General features: G+C 47.5%; 2 protein-coding genes across 2 annotated transcripts; both read left to right on the top strand.

Annotated features, from left to right (window-relative positions):
• The first annotated feature begins 1,540 nt into the window (after positions 1–1,540).
• Positions 1,541–9,257, top strand: LOC147243348 (photoreceptor outer segment membrane glycoprotein 2-like). Its single transcript, XM_086190157.1, has 4 exons — positions 1,541–2,072; positions 3,640–4,721; positions 6,921–7,167; positions 7,359–9,257. The coding sequence occupies exons 2-4, from the start codon at positions 4,141–4,143 to the stop codon at positions 7,611–7,613; spliced, it is 1,083 nt and encodes a 360-aa protein (XP_086046283.1). The 5' UTR covers positions 1,541–2,072; positions 3,640–4,140; the 3' UTR covers positions 7,614–9,257.
• Positions 9,258–15,733: 6,476 nt separating this feature from the next.
• On the top strand, positions 15,734–23,131 carry ckbb (creatine kinase, brain b). The gene is made up of 8 exons (XM_086190639.1): positions 15,734–15,829; positions 17,147–17,360; positions 18,756–18,910; positions 19,054–19,186; positions 21,130–21,301; positions 21,415–21,538; positions 21,616–21,805; positions 22,745–23,131. The coding sequence occupies exons 2-8, from the start codon at positions 17,168–17,170 to the stop codon at positions 22,921–22,923; spliced, it is 1,146 nt and encodes a 381-aa protein (XP_086046765.1). The 5' UTR covers positions 15,734–15,829; positions 17,147–17,167; the 3' UTR covers positions 22,924–23,131.
• The last annotated feature ends 107 nt before the right edge of the window (positions 23,132–23,238 follow it).

The raw sequence follows: 23,238 nt of genomic DNA, 5'->3' as shown, positions 1-23,238 counted from the left end.
CCAAAACAGAACCCTGGAGGACACCGTTATTTATCTGAATGATTATGGTAAGAGGTGTTTGAGGGTCTTCCAGGGAGTCGTCAGTAACATGAGAAGTAGTTTAATTAAGTTTTTCAAATGGTGATAAACACTTGTTAACACAACACAATGACTTGACCTGACCTTTGAAAATATAATTCAAAGAAATTGCGTCATTTTCATGCAATTTTACATTTACATTTCGTTCCTTGAGGCTATTTTCCTGTTCAACTTTTTGCAAACACCTTTTGCCATACAGGAACATAAATTCACTGTCGAGGTCTCTGCAAAAACAAATGCAGGCAAACATTTACCAGACACTTGTGTTTGAAAAATATACACGGATACATAATTAGGCGATTGATATTTTTGAGAGTTCAAACAGTGATTCTGTATCAGCTGTCTAGTGTTTAATTAAATTCTTGTAAAAAATTTTTTTTTTTTAAATAATCGAAAAATCAAACATATTTCTAGTTTTCCAGGTCCCTATAGAGCAAACTTTAGGTTTGGGAAAGTTATCGATGATTCAACTTAGCTGTCTGTAACATTGATTAAAACTGAAAACCCCGAATTAAACAGAAGAAAACTGATTTTGTCAACTAGAAATCAGGGAAAATCCTCCAACTCTGTGCTTTTATTTTGAAGAGAAAAGCACCCTTTTCGGAAGTTGTTCCCAGCAGGTTTGTGCTAGCCTGATTCACCTGTACGTCCCTCCCTGAGGAACACGGAGGCCCCGCCTTCCCGCACCGGAAATGCTCTAGATACATGACGTCATGAGGTTATTGACAGGAGCCAGGAGAGGACTGGTACCACCCCCAGCAGAGGGACACAAGTGTGACATCACAGGGTGACTTCACCAGTGGGATCAGATACGAATCAGTTGAAGTAAAAGGGAAACAGCTTTGTATTGTTCAACTTCCGTCCATGATGCCTGAACCGCTGAGGAGCTCCCTGCTGCTGCCCGGTCACCAACGCTATGGCAACGGCCTCACCCGGGCTTTATCCAGGCATTAACTTGGGCTTAACCTTGCCTTACCTGGGCTTTAATTGCCTGGACAGAAGATGGCCCCAGTCCCTCTGTACTGTCAAAGTCAATATGTGAAACAGTAGAGTGTTTCAGGAAGAGAGGCCTGACTGAGACTGAAGTTAGAGGGCAGCCAGGTGCATTCTGGGTGATGCAGGCGTTTTTTGTTGTTTTTGTACCTGTTGAGCAGGAGTGAATAGACAAAGTGAAGCCAGAGCTTTTCCACTTCTGACAGTTAAAATACTCCCAGCTGACACTTAAAATGTGAACGATGAAACTGAAAAATAAGGAAACCAGGAGACAGGATGAGGAGATGAAACAAGGCGGTAAGGAGAAGAGAGGTCTTGGACACGAGCAGGAGGGGACGAGAAAGGAGGAGAAGAGGGAGGAGGACGAGGAACCTCAGCTTGTTGGTTCTAATAAAGCACACAGGGAAGAATGATATGAATGATGGCTGCGTTCCATTCAGCTGAGCCACTCAGGTCTGGCTCACATGACCGGACACTTATTGAGGCCATGTGGAGCAGGAAGAAGGTGACTAGCTCCATCTAGTGGACAAAAGGCAGAACGACACTTCAGTGTGCCGAGTTCAAAGCACTGAGGCAAGTACTGGGACTCTCCAACAAGACTCCGGAAGATCCTCAAGAACATCAAGAACCTTTTCTCTGAACGTAAAATCTGATCGTGAATTTGTGTCTTGACCCCCCACAGGTTCGCTGGGTCACGTCACTCCAAGGACCCATTTAACACCCTCACCCAATCTCTCAACTCAACTGAACTCAGCCGGGTCAGATGGGTCACCTGGGTCTGGGATAGGTGGACATATTGTAGGCTAGTGGACTTGTTGATAGGGAGCTTGGAGATTTTGCAGCTTATTAGAGGGCTGATTATCTGTAAGGAGATTAGAGGCGCAGGACGGCAGGTAGGCAGACGCCCCAGAGCGCCTCTTCCCGGCTGCAGCGTAGCTCTGTGACTGTGGCAGAAGGGACGCCGGCCGCCATGAAGGGACTCAAAGGGCTGCCGGTGGAAGGTAAAGATGCTGCTTCGAAATCGGCTCCTTTATTACGAATTACAGTCTGACTGGTGACCCTCGGGGACACAAGTTCCTATTTGCTATTTTTACCTGAAATGAGAGGGCATTGCTTGTGTGTGTGACCTGAAGGTGTCTCAGTCAGAGGGGAGAATATCTGGTGGACGGTGTGTCAGAGGCTCTCACCGTCAGATGAGGAGGAGAGGAATTTAGGTTTTCTGCTTCAATCAGGTCTGGCATTGCATCACTGATCAGGCCTTTAAATCTACATGTTTGTTGGTCTGTTGGTCGGTTTTTGTTTTCAAATTCGTCGTGATTTGTCAGACCGTCGATTGCTAATTTATTCAAATGGACATTTTTCACACTTCTGGAAGAAATGAAATGAATTCATTGAGGGGGAGGAGGTGATTAGCAAATTAGCACAATTAGAAAATCCCAGAGGAACTGGTAAGAACAAACAACTGGTGAACTGGAATATATTCCCAATTATTCATCAACTGATGAAAGACATCAACAACGACAACTAGAAGCTGAAATTTCAACTGAAAAAAAACCACATAAGCATTGAGATATCTGGATTAAGATGAAGGAATACTGCAGATTTTTTTAATCAAATGTTTGTGGAAAGGCCTTGACAACGCTGAGCGACACCTGCGAGAAGCTCAAGCGTACGCCGGAAGAAGTAACAACAAACTGAAAAGTGAGCGAAAAGACAACTTCAACTAAACTAAGAAAGAACTGGAATCTTGGATATCAAATAAAAGAAGCAAATAAAACTAAACTGTAAGCTGAACAACTAGAAGATTTATTATAAACTACCAGGAGCTACTAAACTAAAAACTTGAATGTGGGCTGAAGGAAACAACGACAGCTAAACTGTAAGCTAACAGAAACTAAAGAAGAAGCTAAAATGTAAGCGAGCGAACACCTAGAAGCTCAATCGCAGGCTGAAATAAACGACTAAAACTAAACTGCAAGTCAAAAGAAACAACTGGAGGCTAAGATGTACATAAAAATAAGCACAAATTTTCAGATGGAGTTTTTTCAGATTCTCGTGTTCACAAACAAATGAAAGACAACAACGAACACAAGACGAATGAAACTGAAGCAGCTCCTTGCGGCGACGACTAAAACAATCAGCGACAGGCTCGGGTGTGAGCTCAACAGAGCAACAAGCAATTAATCATCCTGTCTCATTCTGGAGGATTAGACCAGGAGCTGCGGGTCAGATGACTTTTTAAATAAATGGAAGACGTCTGAACGTCGTCCAAGGTTTCTGTTGAGCAAAATCACTTCCGGGGGGGGTCTGAAGCAGACGGAGGGAGAGCCTGGAGGTCAGAAAGTGGAGCAGGAGGAGAGCCGCTGCTGTCTGTGACCGGCTCACTGCTCCTGTCTGAGCAGCATCACATTCTGAACAGGGGAGCTGTGTTTGGACAGCAGGGCAGGACTGGGAGGTCACACTGGGAGCCTGGCTGAACTCTGACGGTTGTTTTCTGTTTTCTTGTATCAGTGAATGCTCGGTCGACCTTTGACCCTCTTCCTTCCTTCTTTCCTTCCTTCCCTGCAGTGGTCACATCCTGGTTGTGTCTTGTAGTCGTGGAATGCAGAGAAGACATGACATCTAAAATACCTCGCTAAGCTGCTTACAACGCTTTGTGGACAACCGCCACCAGCCGGCTCCTCCCCTTTCCTTTGGAAAGAGGCCCACCCTGACCTCTGACCTCTCGGATGCCTCCAGCTTCAGTGGAGGTTCTGACTTGATTATGCCTGCCATTAGTTTACGATCGTGACAGTCGTTTGATTTTCAGCTCAGCCAGGAACATCCAAATATGGGCAGCAGGGCAGAGCTAACGAGAGAGCGCAGGAGCCTGATTGCAGGGAATTGTCAAGGGAGGATCCAGGTGGACCACAGGTCCCTCCCCTCTGCTCTGTAAACCTCAGAACTCTTTGAGCCCAACAGATGCTTCCTTCTCACTCATTTTCAATTTAAAGATTCAACATTGAATTGCCACCTTAAGCGTTTGACCATGTTTGCTGGCGTTTGGACGTGACAGCCTTCAAAACTGTCATGGCGGTCGGTAAGGTGACCTTTACCAAGGCAGAGAGAGAGAAGCTGGCAGAGATCCTCTGCCTGCTGAACTGGGTGTCGGTGGTGACGGGTGCCACCCTCTTCGGCCTGGGATTGTTCCTCAAAGTAGAGATTCAGAAATGGCAGGAGGTGATGTCAGAACACGGGATCCTCCATGTGCCTCATATGCTGATTGCCACAGGTCTGGCGGCCTGCTGCATCAACTTCCTGGGTGGGAAGATCTGCCTGGACTGCGCTGACACCAACAAATTCCTGCGCTGGAAGCTGGTCATGATGCCGTACGTTGCCTGCACCTTCTTCTTCACTATTTGTGTCCTGGCGGGAGCGTTGATGTGCTACAGTGTCCGTGGTCAGCTCCAGGAATCCCTGCTTCTGGGGCTGCGGCACGCCATGCGCCACTATAAAGACACGGATACGCCGGGGCGCTGCTACCTGAAGAGGACCTTGGACCTGCTGCAAATCCAGTTCCAGTGCTGCGGGAACACCGGATACCGTGACTGGTTCCAGATCCAGTGGATCAGTAACCGCTACCTGGACATGACCAGCAGCAGTGTCGTTGAGTAAGTGAAGGCAGATGCCCAAAAACCTTTTTCAACAGAAGTTGACGAAGACTGTTTCTAGGAATTATTTGACCTGTAGCCGCAAAGGTTCTTTCAGCCCACTGTTGTCTGCGTTTAATCAGTCCTGAAGCTCAAGAAGACTCAGAAAACACCAGCGACTCAAAACATCCCACCCCCATATTTCAGAAAGTACCACCTCCCAAGGTGGGATCTTTCGGGAACCAGATCTAGACCTGGTTCCCGTGGTCAAAACAAATATAGTTGTTCTTTGTTCCCACAGAAACTCACTTCAGCTGGAAAGTGGCATCAAAGGATTCATGGAAAGATGAGAAATAGCGTGATTTCATTTGAATGCTCGTTCACCCCACAGAAAAATTAAATTCGTTGTGGGAAACGTGGGATTCGTCAACAACAATGAAACTTTCAGCAGACAACTTTGGTTAACAAAGACAGCCTCTAAAGCTGTGGGGTTCCACAATATGAACTGAGGAGAACGTCTCATCAAAAGAACCATGCTAATGCGGGATTTGTCATTAATAGGAGACGATGGAACCGTAGGAAGACACACACCCAGTTCACGTGTTCACACAGACCATTTGGGTCCAGCTGACGAGATAAACGCACACGGACTCCATAGCGCCGCTGAAAAAACAAGTCAAAAGATCTGAGTCGCCCCCTGGTGGTTGGTTGCAGTAGGTGTTAAATCCTGGGTTTTAAAAGTTCCGTTTGTTGAGGATCCCCTGGAATCTGGTGCAGATCCAACATGTTCTGAAGAACAAGTGGTTCCTCTGTAAAATGCATCGTGACGTATGGAGACAACATGTCTCTGTCGGTAGGCAGTAAACGGCATCCTCAGACTGAGGCTACGAGTCCCCTGCCTTAAGCCTAACGCTCATGGGGTTAAAGGTCATAGGATTAATTAGGTTTAACCACTCGGGTTCAGCCCAAGTCCAAGTGACTCGATATGTCCTGACCGCAGGATTTAGAAGCAATCGTCCTCTGCTCATCAACAATCAAGTTTGAGGACAAAGCAGCCACACATCATTTATTTAAATCTGTATCAACGCCACTAAATTCCACGTTCTTAGGTCCCACAGGCCAGCGTGAGGAATGAGAAGAGCTGCTCCCATTTTTGATGCCATAGAAAATCAGGGACTGCTTGGTTTCAAGGTTTTGGCGTAAACTTGGTACCAAAGCATCCGTGACGTGACTTCCCTAATTTCTGCGATGCATTTGCAATAAATCGAGGTACAATTTGTAGAAATCTGAACAAGCCAGAGCTCCATGTTGATCACTCTAAAACCAATAGAGGGCAGTGTAGTAGCAGAAGTATTTCCTTCTTCCGGCCCTAATTCAGCTCCGTAGGGAGGACGTCGTTTTGCTGGCCCACCTGCACATCAGGATCACCATTTACTCTGGATTTTCAATCACTGCCAAAAATCAGCGCTGTGGTGAGCAGACGATGGTCAGGCTTTGTTCATCTTCACTCGTGGACACGGCTCTGACGATGGTTAGAGGTGCGAAGCCAGCGTTCGCCTATGAGGGAACCAGACGGAAGACCCTTGACTTTAACGCCTCAACAGCTTCACGTGTCTTCTGTTTTCGGTGGGAGGAGGTTTGAAGGCTCCTTGAGCCACTTGTTAGCATCACATTAACTCAGCCTGGCTCTGGAGGGGCAGTTGAGGATGGAGGCCGTTTCCATTCCCTTGACTTTGGAACAAAGGAGCCTGATATTCAACAATGACAACGAACCTCCAGGTTTGAGGACGAGTTCCTGCTCCACTCTATTGTTAGAAAACACGGAAATGCTAACTTCCTTGGCATGAGCCAGAAGATCCAAACACTTAAATTATACGCTGATTTACATTCTAAAAGTCACCTCGGGTCACGAGCTTTGGGAAGCGACTCAAAGAAAGCGATCATTGATAGAAACAGCTGAGATGGGTGTCTGCAGGGCCTGCGGTGCCTGACTATGGCGAGGGGACGAGGGATTGTTCTAGTCTATCTCTGTGACCGGCAGCCGTCTGGTTCAGCTGCAGTTCCTCAGCGACTCAGCTCAGGAAAAAGTAGTCCTACGAGAAGACAGCACAGTGCTACCGTGTACTAGCTTGATTATACTGTCCGACTGAGCAGGTGGAGTAGTAACAGGAGCAGATAGTCTTGACTAACAGCCCCCCCCCATCTTCCCCCCCCCCATAGCCGCTTGAGGAGTAATGTGGAAGGGAAGTACCTGATGGATAGCGTGCCATTCAGCTGCTGTAGCACCTTCTCCCCGCGGCCCTGTATCCAGCAGCAGGTCAGCAACAGCTCCGCCCACTTCAACTACGACCAGCAGAGCCGAGATCTGAACCTGTGGCGGCGGGGCTGCCGTCAGGCGCTGCTGGACCACTACACAGGCATCATGCAGTCCATCGGACTCACCGTGCTCCTCATCTGGCTCTTTGAGGTACTGCAGCACCTTTACCTTCACCTTTAACGCCGTCATGTTGATTTAGGTTGTTAGGCCCCGCCCCTCACTCATCCCCTCGTGAGTGTGAGGGCGAACCTACTGTCAGGTATGACTGGGCAGTCGAGGTGAACTATAAAGAAACCTTCTAACACGTTTGTGTTTGGATCCTGTTCTTCTTCTCCCGCCAGCTGCTGGTCCTCACAGGTGTCCGCTACCTACAGACAGCCATGGAGAACGTCCTCCGGTTAGGAGATCCGGACTGTGAGTCAGCTGGCTGGATTCTGGAGAACAGTTTGGCAGAAACAGCCCGATCAAACTTTAACATCATTAAAAACCTGGGCAAGTGTTATCAGATAGAGGACGACCCGAACATCAATGTTCCAACGACTGCGACGGAGCAGGAAGTGGCATCACGACAGGTCCAGATCCCTGTGACCAAGTAGTGTCCAGGCTGCAGTGTTCAGTGGAGGCTGTAGGGGGAGCTGCAACACCTCGCTGATGCCCTCTTGATGCATCCTCTGCAGCCAGGAAGTGGGTCTGGTCTGCGAGGGACCCCGAAATGGTCATGATGGGGAGCCGAAGAGAGGCGTGACCGACGGCGTGCGTCTGGAGGAATGTTCAGCCGCTGTGACGTCCGTTGATGATTCCTGCCTTCACACAGAACTTTCACAGTTCCAACATCCAGATGCGAACTGATCATGTGCTCCAGGAGACCCGGGAGCTGTTTTAGTACTCAGGATATAAACTGACAAAATTTTGTACCTTTAAGTATTGAAATGTACTTTTGAAGTTCTGAACTGTCTGGAAAAGGTGCTATAAAGCAGGGGTTCTCAAGTTGGGGTCCAAGGTCCCCTAGAGGTCCTCGGGGGGTTTCCAAAGCCTTTCGTAGATTTTTAAAAAAATATATATATATGAACCATTATTATTTTGCTGAGGACCCTCTGGTAAAAAAAACAAAACAATGGACACCTTGGAGTCTCTGGGTGACATTTTGAGAATCACTGGTATAATTTTTCTTCGTTTTTAAAAAGTATTTCTTAAAAATGTTAATATTTCTTGGAAAAAAAAACATGAAGAATCAGGAGTGTTTCAGCATCCATGTTGTTTGCCCTCACCTGAATCAATATACTGCCAATCAGATCAGGCCCACAACGACACACGTCGTAATACATCCCTCCGACCGCAGTGTGACGTTTGCGTTTCGTGACTTTAATGTGCAGAGCTAATGTCAGCTAGCCCACTATTGTTGGCTAACTGCCTTTGCAAACTTATCAGTTTTTTGTTTGCCACAGTCACAGGTTTCTTTATTTTTCAGAAACTTTTCACAAATATGTGTGACAGAAAGCCCCTGAAACTTTGAACGCATTCATGTTTCAAGTTGCTCAGATAGCCGTTAGCTGGCAACATGGAGGCTACATCGATGCTGCCTTCACAAAAAAGGTTTATCTGCAGGCAGTTTGAAGGGAAAGTTTTGGCGGGACCTTGATGCCTCGCTGCCATGACACCCTCCCAAAACAGCACTTTGTCTGTTTACAATGCCCCCCTCTGTTAAAACCTGATGCCTTGATCCAGTCTCCACCCGTTCTTCTTCGGCTTGTCACTTCTACATATTTTCAGTGGAGATTTCTGTCTGGCGCCCAAAAGGCGAATAACTGTTTGAACAGTTTGATGCACTGAAACTCATTCAGTGATGACAACGCTCCGAAGATGTACACCGAAGCCTAGAGGAGAACAAAGACTGGAAGCAAGGGGGGGGGAACTGCTAGCCTAGCTTAGCACAACCTTTCCATGTTGGAAACTGTTAGGCTAGTTAAGTACAAAACCTGAAGCGCAGAACCTGTTAGCCTAGCTTAGCATTAAGACTTGGGACAGCCATTGAATGTATACCTAGTTTTGAGCTAAATTACCACAGCTTAGCATAGAGCCTGAAAGAGAGGGGAGTTGAAGGCTCAGCAGATTATTTGTCATGTCATCGTTGTTCAGCTGTAGCTTGGTTGAGCCTCATTTGGATGTTGTGAGATGGGATTTTGTATCATTGGGTGTTTATGTGCTTTATTTGGATTTTTCTGTCAATAAAGATCAGATTTCTGGTATTTAAAGGGGTTTGATGGTTTTGAATCAGTGGAGGATTCAGGCTGAAATCTATTTATCTCGCTATCTAGCTATCCTCTATATCCAGTTGTTCCTCTGTTTGTCCACTTGAGGGCGACAGAGACGGTCTGTGTCCCTGAGCCCTGACAGCAAAACATCCTTTATCATTTCTGTTAATTTATTCTGCTGAATGTGTGACATCATCATGTCTTGACTCCATCCGCACTGATTTATTCTGTTCAGGATTTGTTTAACTTTTTTTTATGATTTCAATGTATGAATTCGAACTGAGGCTAAATGTAACAAGTAGCGTTGGATTTACGTCATAACAACATACATTTTTATCATGAAATGTGTGTCTCCCCCTGCTGGTCACCTCTCACCCTGCAGCAGTAAATCATTGCTGGAGCTGGTTGTCATAGTGACGACCACATGGTCCCCAGTGCCCCAGATTATGCTACCCCCCTCCTCCCCACCTTTGTCACTCCTCTTTGTTCCCTCTTCTTATCCATCCTTTATTTTCCCTCTTGATTCCTTATTTTTATTCTCCCCTTCCACTCTGTCCCTCCAATGACATCATAACCAGGGGGCGGGGCCAGAGTTGATTTTTTTTTTTTTTTTTAGTGTACGGGCTAAATCAATCCACTATGTGTGTGCGTGTGTGTCTGTCTTTGTGTGAGAGTTTGGTCGTTGCCTTGGCGACGGGGATTAAACTGGCTCAGACTGATGTTTGCTCCTAAACAACCACGGTCACCTCCTCATGTCCCATAATGCACCTGAAGTCAGTGATGGGCTGTTACATAAGAGAGAGAGCGTGAGTGGCTCGGCCAATCAGAGCGGATGAGATGATGACTGTCTGAACACACTGGTACTCTGAGTACTACTGTGTTAACTGGACTACTGCAGTATTGTAGCGCTGGGGGATAATTTTGATGTCTTCCAGTGAAAATGGTGTTAAACAAGGGATTAGCAAACCCTGACACACACACACGCACACTGATGTCACAGTGTGCGGGTGTGTGTGTGTGTGTGTTCTACAGAGAGGAGGGAGGTCACACCTGATCATACCTGGGTTTTGCATGAAGGAGCAGACTAATGCTGCTCTGCATCCACTAGGAGGCGCAACAGAATAGACACTAAACATATACAATGTCATTTTACATCACATTTAGAGAACATTTGTTACATCAGGTTTACTTCCTGTCACCACTACATGGCGCTCTCATCAAAGATCTGACTGGATGGAGTCCAGTTAAAACATGTTCAGGCAACATGGCCGCCTCCTCGCCATGGTAACCTCTCAGTCCTCACAGTCACACATCCCCGAGCTCTGAAGGAGGTGCTGACCACATCTGAGTTGATCTAACTGATCAACTAGGACAAGGACGTCCTGTTGCCACCAGATGGCGCTGTGACTAATTTGACTCCAGTGTTAATGGGCTCTCCCTCTGTCCGTTCTACACGTCTCCACCAAGTTTGGAGAGAATCCACCTCATAGTTTTTGTGTTGTCCTGCTGAAAGTCCAACAAGCTGAGCAGCGGCAATGACATCATCACGTCTGTGGTGGAGGCAATGATGTGAGGACGCCTGAAAAAGTTTGGTGAGAACCGTCAGTGTTTGTGAGTCTGACGTTTCTGTTCCTAAACCCGACCAGAACTCAACCGTGCTGTGTCCCAGCAGTGGAGGTCATTCGAAGAAGGAGACCACACGGAACAGCCTTTATTCTCTAGACGTTCATGTTCTTAACCTTTACAGAACAATGGGGATGTTCCTGCAACATCCTCTTTTGGTAATCAATGTCCGGAAGTTCAAGGTTCCCTCCATGGTTTTGGGGAAACGTTCCATTTCGGTTATTTTATATATATTTATATATATATTTATATATTTTATATATTGCAACATAAGACTGAGGACTGTGGGACTTTGAGGAAACGTTCCCATCTGGCTTCCTAACAATCAGATATAAATGTTCCCTGTAGAACTCTATCAGAGGAAGAAAAAAAATGTCCTCTGCTGCATTTCCAGAACATTCTGACGGCACAAGTGAAAAGACGTCACGTTGTAATTTTCTCACGGTTCTTTGCAGGGAAGTGGGATGGGAACATTTGCTGCGTTCTGGGAATATTTAGGGAGTCATTTCTCAAGAACGATCCTTGTGTGACTTCACAATACATTTGCGGAACAATTAGATTGAGACTTGAAAGGTTAGCAGGATTATATTCCTTCATAGTCAGGATGCTCTAGGTGAAGTCAGGGGAACGTATATCGGATGTTCCCCCCTCACTCCTTCATGTCCACAGACAGTTTCTGGTGATTGAGGGTTCTTAAGCGCTAAGTCAGGGATCATTACTTGCAAAAAAACTCAGGACCATCTGGGAATGTAAAGTGTGGGGGAACGTATATGTGATGTTCTCTCTGGGTCTGAACACCTTTCTGGGCAGTAAAGATGAAATCTTAAGAGGCTAGGAGGGTGTTACCTGGAGAACACTTAAGGGAACGTATATGTGATGTTCTCTCTAGGTCGCCACACTAGATTCTTAAAACATTTCCAAAAAAGTTAAGGGGGACGTTTTTCACTTGCAGGACGTTCTGGGGGAGTTTAAGAACACATGTAGGACGTTCCTTCAGGGTCTCTACACAATATTCCCAGAACACTTGCCGGAGTCAAGATAAGGATTTAGATAGTTAAGGGGATGTTATCTGGAGAACACTCAGAATGCTGTGTGTTTCAGTGGATGGAATAAGGGAACGTGTATACTGTTCAAGGGAACGTGTATACTGTTCCCTCTTTTATTTAACCTTTATTTTACCAGGTAGTCACTTGAGATCAGGTGATCTCTTTTTCGAGTGAGACCTGGCCTCTAGGTCTCTACGCTCTGTTCCTAAAATATTTGCATCGCTTGTAGTGGCATGATAGGAACCCATGTATTCCTTTTGGTTCTACATAGGTTCTTTCATCGCATCCCTAGAACACTAAGTAACATTAAGGGAATTTCCTTCAGGAAGCCACAAAATTTGTTACCCTAAAATGTTCTCCAGACTGTCCCAGAACACCCTAAATGTTCAATAAAAGCTAATGAATGTCCACATAACCCTTCGAGAACTCCACTTTGTGACCATCTGAGAACGTTCTCCGAACATGACAAGACGATGTCCTTCATACCAGCAGGCATTCCCAGAACACTGTGGGAGCACACATTTCCAGCCGAGCGTCTGTCCGCCCAGTGGGGATCTCAACTGTCATTGTTTCCGTGGCGACACCACGTATGGCGTATAAAAGGTCGAGGTCATTCCACGTGTTCTCTGTGACATCAGGCTGAATAATTCAAACAAACATCAGGAACATTTCAGGCTTGAAGAGCCGGAACTGAAACCATCAACCATCGAATCACTGCTGTCTTCATCCTCCTCTTCCTCTCAAAGAGGCTTAGCTCTTACAATCAGACCGTGCGAACGCACACACACACACACACACACACACACACACGCGATTAGCAGGATATTAACGGGAATGGAGTGTGTGTTGCTTCTCACAGGCTGTTAACTGTTATATAATTCACCTGATCCTTACACACACACACACACACACACGCCACCACTTCCTTGTATTTATATCTTTACAGGGACCTCCATTGGCATGCTGCATTCCCCTTGGTGAAACCTTCACCATCGCAACAGAGTGCACAAGCACAACCGTGACCCTTCAGCTAATCAGAACCTAACTGGGACCCTGAGCCTGAGCCTCCAAACGGCCCTTTAAAGTTCCACCAAAATGCCTTTTTTTTTTTTTTAGAAATGTCCTCACTGTTGGTTAAAAAAAATGTTATGGTCCTCACTTAGTAGCAGAAAGGTGCACACACACACACACACACACACACACACACACAGCTGCCTCAAAATCATTTAAAGGAATGAGTCCAGGGTTCTGAGGAGAACAGGGCAGGGTTCACCGTCCAACATGGAGCCCCACCCACCCTCATATGATGGCTCTGATTTTTTCTAATGGGCGGAGCTGCAGGTTGGAGTGTGATGTGATGTGACGGCAGCTGTGATTGTTTCTATCTTTCTTTAATTCATTCTTTCATTCTTTCTTTCTTTCTCCAGCCTGTCTCCGGACAGACAGGAAGCCTTCTGGTTGCCGGCTCCTGGTTGCCTGGCAACGAGTCATGGGAGCTCGGCTGCGTCCAAATGAACGAGGAGACAGTGTTTGTGCTGCTTGCAGCCTTTGTTCAAACACACAAAACTTTATTTAACATTCAGACGGCGGCTCAGTGGTTGGCGGTGCTGGCTCACAGGTTTGAGCGCTGACCCGTTCGAGGCCATGTTGAATTGCTGCTGTGCTTCATATCACTCTTCACCTACCAGGGCTGCTCGTCGCACCGCCATCACCGTCAGCGTGTTGTATTCAGGCTCCTGTCTTTGTGAGGCGTTTGCTGACATGCTGCTGCAGCTGCTGCAGCTGCTGCTGCTGCACGTGAACCTGTGAACATGTTGATATGCTCAGCCACTCGCAGCAGGAGGAGGCTGAGCAGGGCTGTGATTGGCTACAGGCAGGAGTAGGGTGATCTCGCTGCTGTCAGCTGACAACCTCATATGTGTGGCACTGCTGCTTTTTTTTTGAGATACAGGGTTGCTACACTGAGGCAAGCAGGTTTCTATAGTGACAGTCAGGAGATACGAGGTTTGTTGAAACCTTGTAAGGTCCTTCTGTCGTCCTCCTCGTCTCTGCTCGGTCATCAATAAATGATGAAGAGGAGGAGGAGGAGGAGGAGGAGGAGGAGTGCTGAGTCGGCTGCTGCCTCTACATGCTGATGGAGGAGGGGTGAGGCTGAAGAGGGTACAGAGGCGTGAGGGTACTGAGGGAGGAGGGGTGAGGTTGCTTCAGTTTCAGACATGACGTCATGGTGGATCAAAGGAGGCAGGTGCATCAAATCAGGAGTCCTCATGGACACTATCCTTTACAGAGGTGGCAGAGTTGATGGGGTCGACACTGTGTGAGCGGCGCTCCAAGGACGCCATCACTGCCGGTCCACCTTCCACAAAGGGAGGGACACCACCCACTTACACCCCCACCCTGTAGCATGGGTGAGGACTCCCTGAGGTGGGCCACATTCTGCTCCTCCAGCAGCGGAGAGATGACAGCTGAGCTGAGCACAAAAACTGTTCAGCCTAGCTTAGCAAGAACAACTGGGTACAGGGAACAAAGGCTAGCCTAAATTAGCACAAAGAGTGGAAGCAAAGGGAAACCGCTAACTTAGCTGAGTGCAAAGAGAGACGGTAGGGAGACACTTCTAGTCTCGCCACAAAGACGGGTGGAAGAGGGAAACTGGTAACTGAACATACAAGTACAATAACAGGGAGCCGAAAAGACGTGTTAGGCTAGCATAGCACGAAGACTAGAAATGGAGAGAAGCTGCTAGCTGAGATGAGCGCACAGAATGGAAGCAGTGGTGAACTGCTAGCTTAGCTTAGAACAAAGACCGTATCAGGAAATTGTTAGCCTCAGTTAGCATGAAGACGAGAGGCAGAGGGAAACTCATAGCTTAGCACAAAAACTGTTTGATCGAAAAAGATATCTGGTCTAGTGCAGCACAAGTACTTGAAATGGAGAGAAGCTGCTAGCCTAGCTTAGCACGATGACTCAGGGCAGAGGAAAACTGCTAGCTTCACTGAGCAAAAAGATAGTTAGTATGGAGAAATTGCTAGCCTAGCCTAGCCTAGCTCAGGCTAAAAGACACTGAGGGGTGCTGCAGGAAGCGATTACCATGGCAACACATCACTCAACCTGAATTATCAACTTGTGAGCAACACCCAAACAAATCTGTAGATTGTTTTGCAGGTTTTGACAAACAAAATGTGTCGACTTAAGTGCCATTTTTACAGCAGTCGACAACAAAGCATTAAATGGACGACAACGAAAATGAGCAGCTAAAATCAATCAATTGGACTTTTGAGGGTTCATTTAAATTTCCTCACCAACAATTTATCAGATTAATTCAGACGTCCTGTCCATCCTACAGACCTAAACCTGGTTCTAGACGAGGCAGATATACGCTGGGGCGCACGCTAGCAAAACAAGGCCATGAGTGAGCTAAGTAACGTCCACTTTCTCTGCAGACATATGGAAGCTCCGGGTGGATGTGCCACCGATGTCAGGACAGACTGAATTAGGAATAAATGACAGAAACCTCGTTTTAAAGTGTTTGTAACCCGCTGGTGGAAGACGGTCATCATTTGTTTCTGTTTTTTTAACCGAACTATTACATGTCTCAGAAACTCTCCAACTTTCATCTGTGGACAAAAGTGCTCCAGAATCAGCCTCCATCCTCAGTGTTGCTCAGCAGCACTGTGGCAGAGAGAGAGAGAGAGAGAGAGAGAGAGCGAGAGAGAGAGACAGAGCGCCGTCACGTGACACGCAGATGCCCCAGTCCAATGGAATGAATGGACTGTAAATAGGAGCCAATGAGGGGCGGGGGGCGGGTATATAAACCTCCAGCCGCTTTAATCCGCAGCAGCAGAACCGGATCCGCTTCAGAACGCACCACTCAGACCGAACCCCCACACACAGGTAGGACCCTCTAATCCCGATCAATCACCACCAGGTGATCAGCTGCACCCATACCTGCGTCAATCACCGTCAGTGCGCAACTGAAGAGAGACGCGCGCTCGCGCTCCACGGCTGTCAGCTGGGTCCCGGTGAGACGGAGGGTGGAAGGAACAAAGGAGCAGCTGTTTACCGGCTATTTACCGGTTCTTTACATGCTGCAGGGACCCTCTCTCTCGCTCTCTCGTTCTCTCTCTCCATCCGTGTGTCCCTCTGCATCCAAACGACCTTGCAGGTGTTGCGCAGTCAGTGGACCAAAAAAAAAAAAGGGGGGGGGGGCAACAACAACACAACAACAGCAGCAGCAGCAGCAGTTTAAGTCTCTCGGTAATCGTCTTTTCCGTCAAGTCGACCAACTGCGTGGTTGGAACCAAAAGGCCTAGAAATAAATCCACCTTCGGTCCAGTCAGGCGGAAAAAAGCCTTAATCTGCACCAGCACGGAGGCTGCGGCTCCCCTGCTGGTTTTTCAGGAGTTTATCTCAGTGTCAGGTTTGACTCTTAATATCTGAAGAATCACGTTTGATTTTATTTTTTTATTATTATTCTTGTTGTTGTCGATATAATTCACGATATAATCGCTTTTTTTATTCCGATACTGCACCGTCATCCTGACAAGTGCAATCAGCCGATGATTTAACCCGCTTGTACTGCCGGTTCCGCGGTGGATTCAAGGTGCAATGTCCGGTTCCGTTGGTTTGAAGGTGACCGGGGCGTCGCGGTGCAGCAGCCGCACAGTGAAGGGTTAACGCCGGTCTGCTGCTGCGTCACTGGGCCTCCCGCTGATCATCATAATCAGCCTCCCAGCCTCCCGGTTTAGACCGCACTCATCCCCTCCAGGCTTCTTGAGCCGAGCTGAACCGAGCTGGGTCAAAGCAGCAGAGAACAAATGGATTTGAAGCCTCAGTCATGAAAGGACAGGAATCAGCTGGGTTCATTGATCAGGGTTGGAACCTCTGTTTGCTTGGTTTTTGATTGGAGAACAGGTTTGAAGGCTTTAGAGGTCGACGTTCTGGACCCTGAAGTTGAGCCTTCATGAGCTCCAGATCCCATCACTGGTTGCTCAGTCCTCCTGTTATAAAAGATTTTTAATAAAAAAGCAAAATTGAGCCATTCCTTCTTTACTGCCCCCCCCCCCCACGTCTCTATAAATGTTTTCTGTTCTCATGGTTTTCAATTCTATTCTTGACTCAAACTTTAGGATCTTAAATATTTGATGTTGCAGCTGTAAATCTGAACAGACAGAAACCTGCAGTTGTTGACCACAGATCAACTGTTCTCAGGTCAGCAGGCCGGACGTCAACATGCCTTTCGGGAACACCCACAACAAGCTGAAGATGAACTACTCGGCGGAGCAGGAGTACCCGGACCTCAGCCAGCACAACAACCACATGGCCAAGGTGCTCACACCTGCAATGTACGCCAGCCTGCGGGACAAGGAGACGCCCAGCGGCTTCACCCTGGACGATGTCATCCAGACTGGCGTTGACAACCCAGGTAATATCCTCAAGCAGGTAACTCCTCCCCTAAAGCAGGGGCCTGTATCCTGAAGCGGGTTCAACAGCCCTAACGTAGTCAGACGCATGATTCCAGGGTGATCGTCGGCTCGTTCAAGTCATCCGTCACCCGGAAAGAGAAATTTGCCTTTAACCTTTCAGAACAAGGCGCCTGGAACCCATGAAGACGTTTCTTCTTGGTGTCCAGGAGTCGGAAAACATCAAAGCCAATGGAGACCGAGGGTTAATGCCACTGTTTCTGGACGGTTAGCCATCATCCGGAACCAGGAACAAAAATCTGATGAAACCCTCTCTGAGCCAAAGCCAGAAAACAGCGCGAAGGTGCAACTTAATAGACGCGTCTATCTCGGCTGCACCAGTAAACACAGCCGTTTGTCCCAGTTCATGGACAGATCGCTGGGATGGAGTCTTGTGGCGTGTAAATCGATATCAGCATCATTCTCCTGGCCACAACTCTGATGCTGCGACGCCGTTGTCAGGGCGACGGGAGAGGAAACATGAATCCTTTCTTTTTTAACTTGATGCCTTTTTATCGGCATTTGAAATCAATGACAAACACCATCACTGATATTTTAGTAAAATTGTTCCATAACAACAGGAGACTCGCGTGAAAAGCAGCCGGTGATGAATATGAACAGAAAATGGCAATAAAAATGCTATAAACAAGATTTAAAGAGACGGGCCGGTTGTCTAAGCGGTGTCTTCTGCTTCCCTCCAGCTTCAAAGTGGCTGCACATTTCCTCTCAGAGTAGAGACTTTTCTCTCATGTCAAATAATTCATGAGGTTTTCATCTATAATTTAAAGGCTGGAAGAAGGTAGTTTTTTTTCGCCAATCGAGTCACCTGACGTACAAAGATCATTCAAACTGGTGAGGTCATTTACCCCCCGCGTTCTATCAGGTCGAGAGGTGCGAGGCTTTCATCAGTCTCTGCTTCCGGGTGAGTTTTTCTAGTCAGCGTCCACATGCTGGGGTCTTGATCTGGTTTGTGATCGTGAGAACCTGCAGGGTTCAAACCTCAAGTCACCTCAGCAAATCCTGCTTTGTGCCACAGGTCCCAGGTGACCCCTCCCCTCAGGCAGGTAAGTCTTCGTGCTGTCACCTTCACGTGGTGTCCTGGAGTTCAGCTGTTCCAGAAGAAAAACCTCTTTAATTGGATCAGCTCCCTGGATCAGGCTAATTCCTGCTCATTGAAGCGGGAGGATGTCGACTTCCACCTTCGTTCACCAGCAAATTCAAAAATAGGAAGTTTGCTTTGCTTGAAATCCAACCCCAAGAATCCAGAACAGAAGAGTACATGCAGACTAGAAGACCCACCTCGGCCTAAAATGGCCTCCAGTGATGGTGGACTGATCAGCCATTTTGTGTACCCACAGGTCACCCGTTCATCATGACGGTGGGCTGCGTCGCCGGAGACGAGGAGACATACGAGGTGTTCAAAGACCTGCTGGACCCAGTGATTGAAGACCGCCATGGAGGCTACAAACCAACAGACAAACACAAGACGGACCTGAACGCCGAAAACCTGCAGGTAAGCGACAAACTGCCCCCCTGAGACCCTGCAGGAAAACAAGGTTCAGTGATTGGATGATGTAGGAAGAACAGGAGACGATTGATCGCCGTCCTTGATTCTGATTGGACGGTTGATCTCTGTTGTGATTCTGTTATTTTCAGGGTGGAGACGATCTGGACCCAAACTACGTTCTGAGCTCTCGCGTTCGGACCGGACGGAGCATCCGCGGCTTCTGTCTGCCGCCACACTGCAGCCGTGGAGAACGCCGCGCCATTGAGAACCTCTCCATCGAAAGTATGACATCATTTCCTTTTTTCCATGACAGCATCCTGTCTATTTTCAAAAAATATTTATTCTATTACAAACCTGGTTTGAAATCAGTTAGTAAAACTGACAGTTGCAGCAACACTGAACGCTAACTAGCCTGTGGCTAACTAGCTTGTGGCTAACTTGAGTGAGTGAATGGTTTAACCTCACGGCTCCTCTGCGTTCTGAATGTTAACAAACCAAACATCGCACTTTGATGGTGAAATAAGAGATGACGCCATTTTTAGAGCCTCTTTCACGTGATGGACGCCATACTTGTAGTTCCCCAGTTTGGCCACAATGTATAACAAGGTTGCTCGTCCCAGTGGTCCTCCTGGGGGGCTAAGCTGCACCCCGGTTACCAGAGGACATGATGCAGGTGGGGTCTGCAGGCCCGCAGGTGGAGGTGAGCTCAAAATTCAGGATTTGCAGTTTATGTGAAATGGCACCACCTAGTGGCTCACAGAGGTTCAGTGGGCTTTGAAAACCACTGAGTCATGTTTGGTGAGATATGCAACACTTCCTGTTTAGGCTTCACCTGACAGGAAGTTGTTCCATTTCACAGCTCTTAGGATGTTGGGATGATCAGAAGTGGTTTTTGTTTTTTTTAATTGATTTTTCATAAATAAATCAAATTTGCATTTTGAGTTTTCAAATTTTCTTCAAAGAACCACCCCAGAGCAAACTCGTATGTAAATTTCCTTTAAAGAATGAGCTTTGTGTTAAAGAACATACGTGTGTATTAACATGAGTTAAACTCTCCCAGCGTATAAAACCTGCCACCTCATCAGGTCTAGACCCTCAGTTCCTTCATGGGGGGGGGGATCCATCGACGTTCGGGTTGCAAGTTGCTCACGTTAATGAATTAAACTCCTATTATAAAACTACAGTTGGCGTGACTCAAGGGCCGCTCACACAATTTTTCTGGAACATTCATTGCTGCTGTGATGGTGACGGCCTGTTAAAATGAACGCATCCATACTGACATTGTTGGTTTGATGTTTAGTCTGGAGAGTCACCGCGGATAAAACAGGGTTCTTGCCGATTGGATTCATGTCGGTGCGTTCAGGGACACCGACATCTTGCTGGCTCTCTGAGGAGGAACTAACCTTCACTACTCTGGCCTGATTTCAGTTTGACTCCAGCTGAAAAGAACCTGTCTTTATTTAGATATTTTCCCATCATGCCTCAGCGAGCGTCGCAGAGAAAGAAGTAGCCGCAGATCAAGCTGTTATGTAACCGTGCAGCTCTGTCATCCTGCTGAGACTCCTAATGAGCAGCTGAGAAAATCTAAAAGCAGCTTTTTCATATTCAAATGGGAGCCTGAGAGCAGCAGACCAGATGCTCTGCTGCCCCCTGCTGTCTGTCCACGATAACGCACATTCACCGGGAGAAGAGCTTAGAACAGACGAAGGACACAGTTGCGTCATGAGTTGTTGATCTTAAGGAGAAATCCTGTAAAAATGGCTTTGACTTCCTAATTTGAGTGAAGGGGTGGTCGGGCTGTGGTGGCTGAGTCTGCGTTCGCTCGGCTGCATCAGTCAGAACATGTCTGACACAACGCCGCTATTATTTCGCTGCAGTTGGATGCACCATGAAATCAGCCACAGTTAAGTGGGACTGGGTTTGTCAAAGCCTGTTTCTGTAAACCAGAAGTGAAAGTTTGGTGCGTGTAAATAAGGAGGTCTGACCTACTCAGGAGTTCCAGTTCTTATTTATCTCAGAACAGAAGCAGAAATGAGCCGCAGGTGACGTTTGGACAGATGATCAGAGATTAAATCGCAGTTATCTGATGTGTTCAGAGCCCAAGAAATCGGATGCGTCCTGACGCTGCATGAGCCCCAACATCCCGGCCAAAACTGGCGACACTTTCAGTGAATATTTCATGTTTTCAAGCAGCTGTTCAATGTGTGACTGGATGTCACCGACAGGTCTGGACATCCTGGACGGGGATTTGAAGGGGAAGTACTACGCTCTGAAGAACATGACGGAGGACGAGCAGCAGCAGCTGATCGATGACCACTTCCTGTTTGACAAGCCTGTCTCCCCGCTGCTGCTGGCATCCGGCATGGCCCGTGACTGGCCCGACGGCCGCGGCATCTGGTCAGAACCACAACCCCCTGAACTCATCATAGTAGTGATGATAGAAGATGAGTCTGGTCCTCAGTGGCGTAGCTAAGGTGTGGTGATCAGTCGCTCACGCGCTTCCTCCACAGGCACAACGACAACAAGACCTTCCTGGTTTGGGTGAACGAGGAAGACCACCTGCGCGTCATCAGCATGCAGAAAGGAGGCAACATGAGGGAGGTCTTCACCCGCTTCTGCACTGGACTCACCAAGGTGACGACACGATGACATCACTTAGCAAACATCCTGTGGCGTTGACTCTCTCACCTGAACACCTCTTCCCGGTGCAGATCGAGGGCTTGTTTAAGGAGCGAGGTCATGAGTTCATGTGGAACGAGCACCTGGGCTACGTCCTCACCTGTCCGTCCAACCTGGGGACGGGCCTGCGGGCCGGAGTCCACGTCAAACTGCCCAACCTCAGCAAGCACGAGATGTTCGGCGAGGTCCTCAAGAGGCTGAGGCTTCAGAAGAGAGGCACAGGTAGGCTGAGCTGGCCCACGCCACACGTGTCTGTGGCTCTGAAGGCGGCGTTTCCTCAGCAGGGACTCTCATCCGGAGAGGTTTAGATTCAGACGCCTCTCACAAAGCAAAATAAAAGATGAGACCCTCAGGTGGGTTTGGTTCGTCCTCAGGACAGCCCCCCTTTATCCTTTTGATGAATAGAAGAAACTTGTTTTTGCTGAATATCAAACATGAATTGTAATTTAGTCATTGTTTGTTTACTAATCACTTTTTTGTACTGGAAATTTACCCAGATTTTACTTTATTTATTTATATATATATATATATATATATATATACATTTTTTTTTTTTTTTTAAATGTGGAAAATGCAGTGTAACATTGTAAAGAAACAGTGGAAGTGCTTCCCTCCTTAGTTTTGACCCATCATGACCCCAACAGGTCATGAGTAAACCAGCAGAATTTCAAGAACATCACCAAACCTTAGAGAACAAAGTACTTCTGAAAGCAGGATGATGAAATGATGCTGGGTCAGATTCCTGCTCGCTCTCTGTTGGCCAACCGCCTGTTGAATAACGCCAGTTTGACCTGGTGGGTATGAATGGAGAGGTTTTCTAGCCAACCACATCATCCAAATGGTTGGAGCTTCCTGTGTTGAAGGAGCAGAACCCGAAGCATCCGCGCTCACTTGCTAAGCTCCACCCACAACCAGCAGAGCTAATAAGATGCTCTCAGCTAGGCTAAGTCACTGATGTCCGTGACAACCTCCAGACCAATAGGGGGCAGCATGAAGAAGCTGGGTGTTCACTCTGGTTCGCATAACCAGGAACAAGCTAGCTTCCTCCCCTGAGGATGGTGGCATGATGAGGCGCCCCCTAGCTCCTTCACCTGCTCACAAATGATCTCTTTAAACTCAAGCGGTGGTCACTTACTCTTACGCCCTTTCCGGTCTCCACAGGTGGCGTGGACACAGCAGCGGTGGGTGGAGTCTTTGACATCTCAAACGCTGACCGGCTGGGTTTCTCTGAGGTGGAGCTGGTTCAGATGGTGGTGGATGGCGTCAGCCTGCTGGTGGAGATGGAGAAACGCCTGGAGTCCGGGGAGGGCATTGACGACCTGATGCCTGAACAGAAGTGAACTGTATCACTGTAACCTTTGACCTCTGAACACCTCCCCTCCCCCACTGTCTCACCCCCCAGAAACAGTCCTGACACTGCAGGACGCGTAGAGCCACTCAGTTAGACCTCAGTCTTCCAACATGTGAAGGATTTTCTATTTCCTGTCTCGACCTGTTGGACTCATCTAACACCTGAAACATCGAATAATAAAGTCTGTGTCCCCGAAACACCCGACTGCCTGCCTCTGTTGCTTTCCTACGGCTATTTTCAAAAAGACGCCGCAGTTAGCATCATTTCATCAGCACTTCTGATGAGTGTCCAATCACAATGCACA

This window comes from Aulostomus chinensis, chromosome 20 (assembly GCF_037954235.1).
Source record: "Aulostomus chinensis isolate RoL2024-O1b breed Wild chromosome 20, RoL_Achi_v1.0, whole genome shotgun sequence".
Classification (NCBI taxonomy): Eukaryota; Metazoa; Chordata; class Actinopteri; order Syngnathiformes; family Aulostomidae; genus Aulostomus; species Aulostomus chinensis.
The sequence above is the reverse complement of the archived record's forward strand: the minus strand, read 5'-3'. Positions and strand labels throughout refer to the sequence as shown.

Coding starts and splice junctions, on each gene's coding strand:
- LOC147243348 (XM_086190157.1), top strand. CDS start 4,141: ATGGCGGTCGGTAAGGTGACCTTTACCAAGGCAGAGAGAGAGAAGCTG. Junction 4,722..6,920: donor ACCAGCAGCAGTGTCGTTGA/GTAAGTGAAGGC, acceptor CCCCCCCCATAG/CCGCTTGAGGAGTAATGTGG. Junction 7,168..7,358: donor TCCTCATCTGGCTCTTTGAG/GTACTGCAGCAC, acceptor TTCTCCCGCCAG/CTGCTGGTCCTCACAGGTGT.
- ckbb (XM_086190639.1), top strand. CDS start 17,168: ATGCCTTTCGGGAACACCCACAACAAGCTGAAGATGAACTACTCGGCG. Junction 18,911..19,053: donor TGAACGCCGAAAACCTGCAG/GTAAGCGACAAA, acceptor TGTTATTTTCAG/GGTGGAGACGATCTGGACCC. Junction 21,539..21,615: donor TCTGCACTGGACTCACCAAG/GTGACGACACGA, acceptor TTCCCGGTGCAG/ATCGAGGGCTTGTTTAAGGA.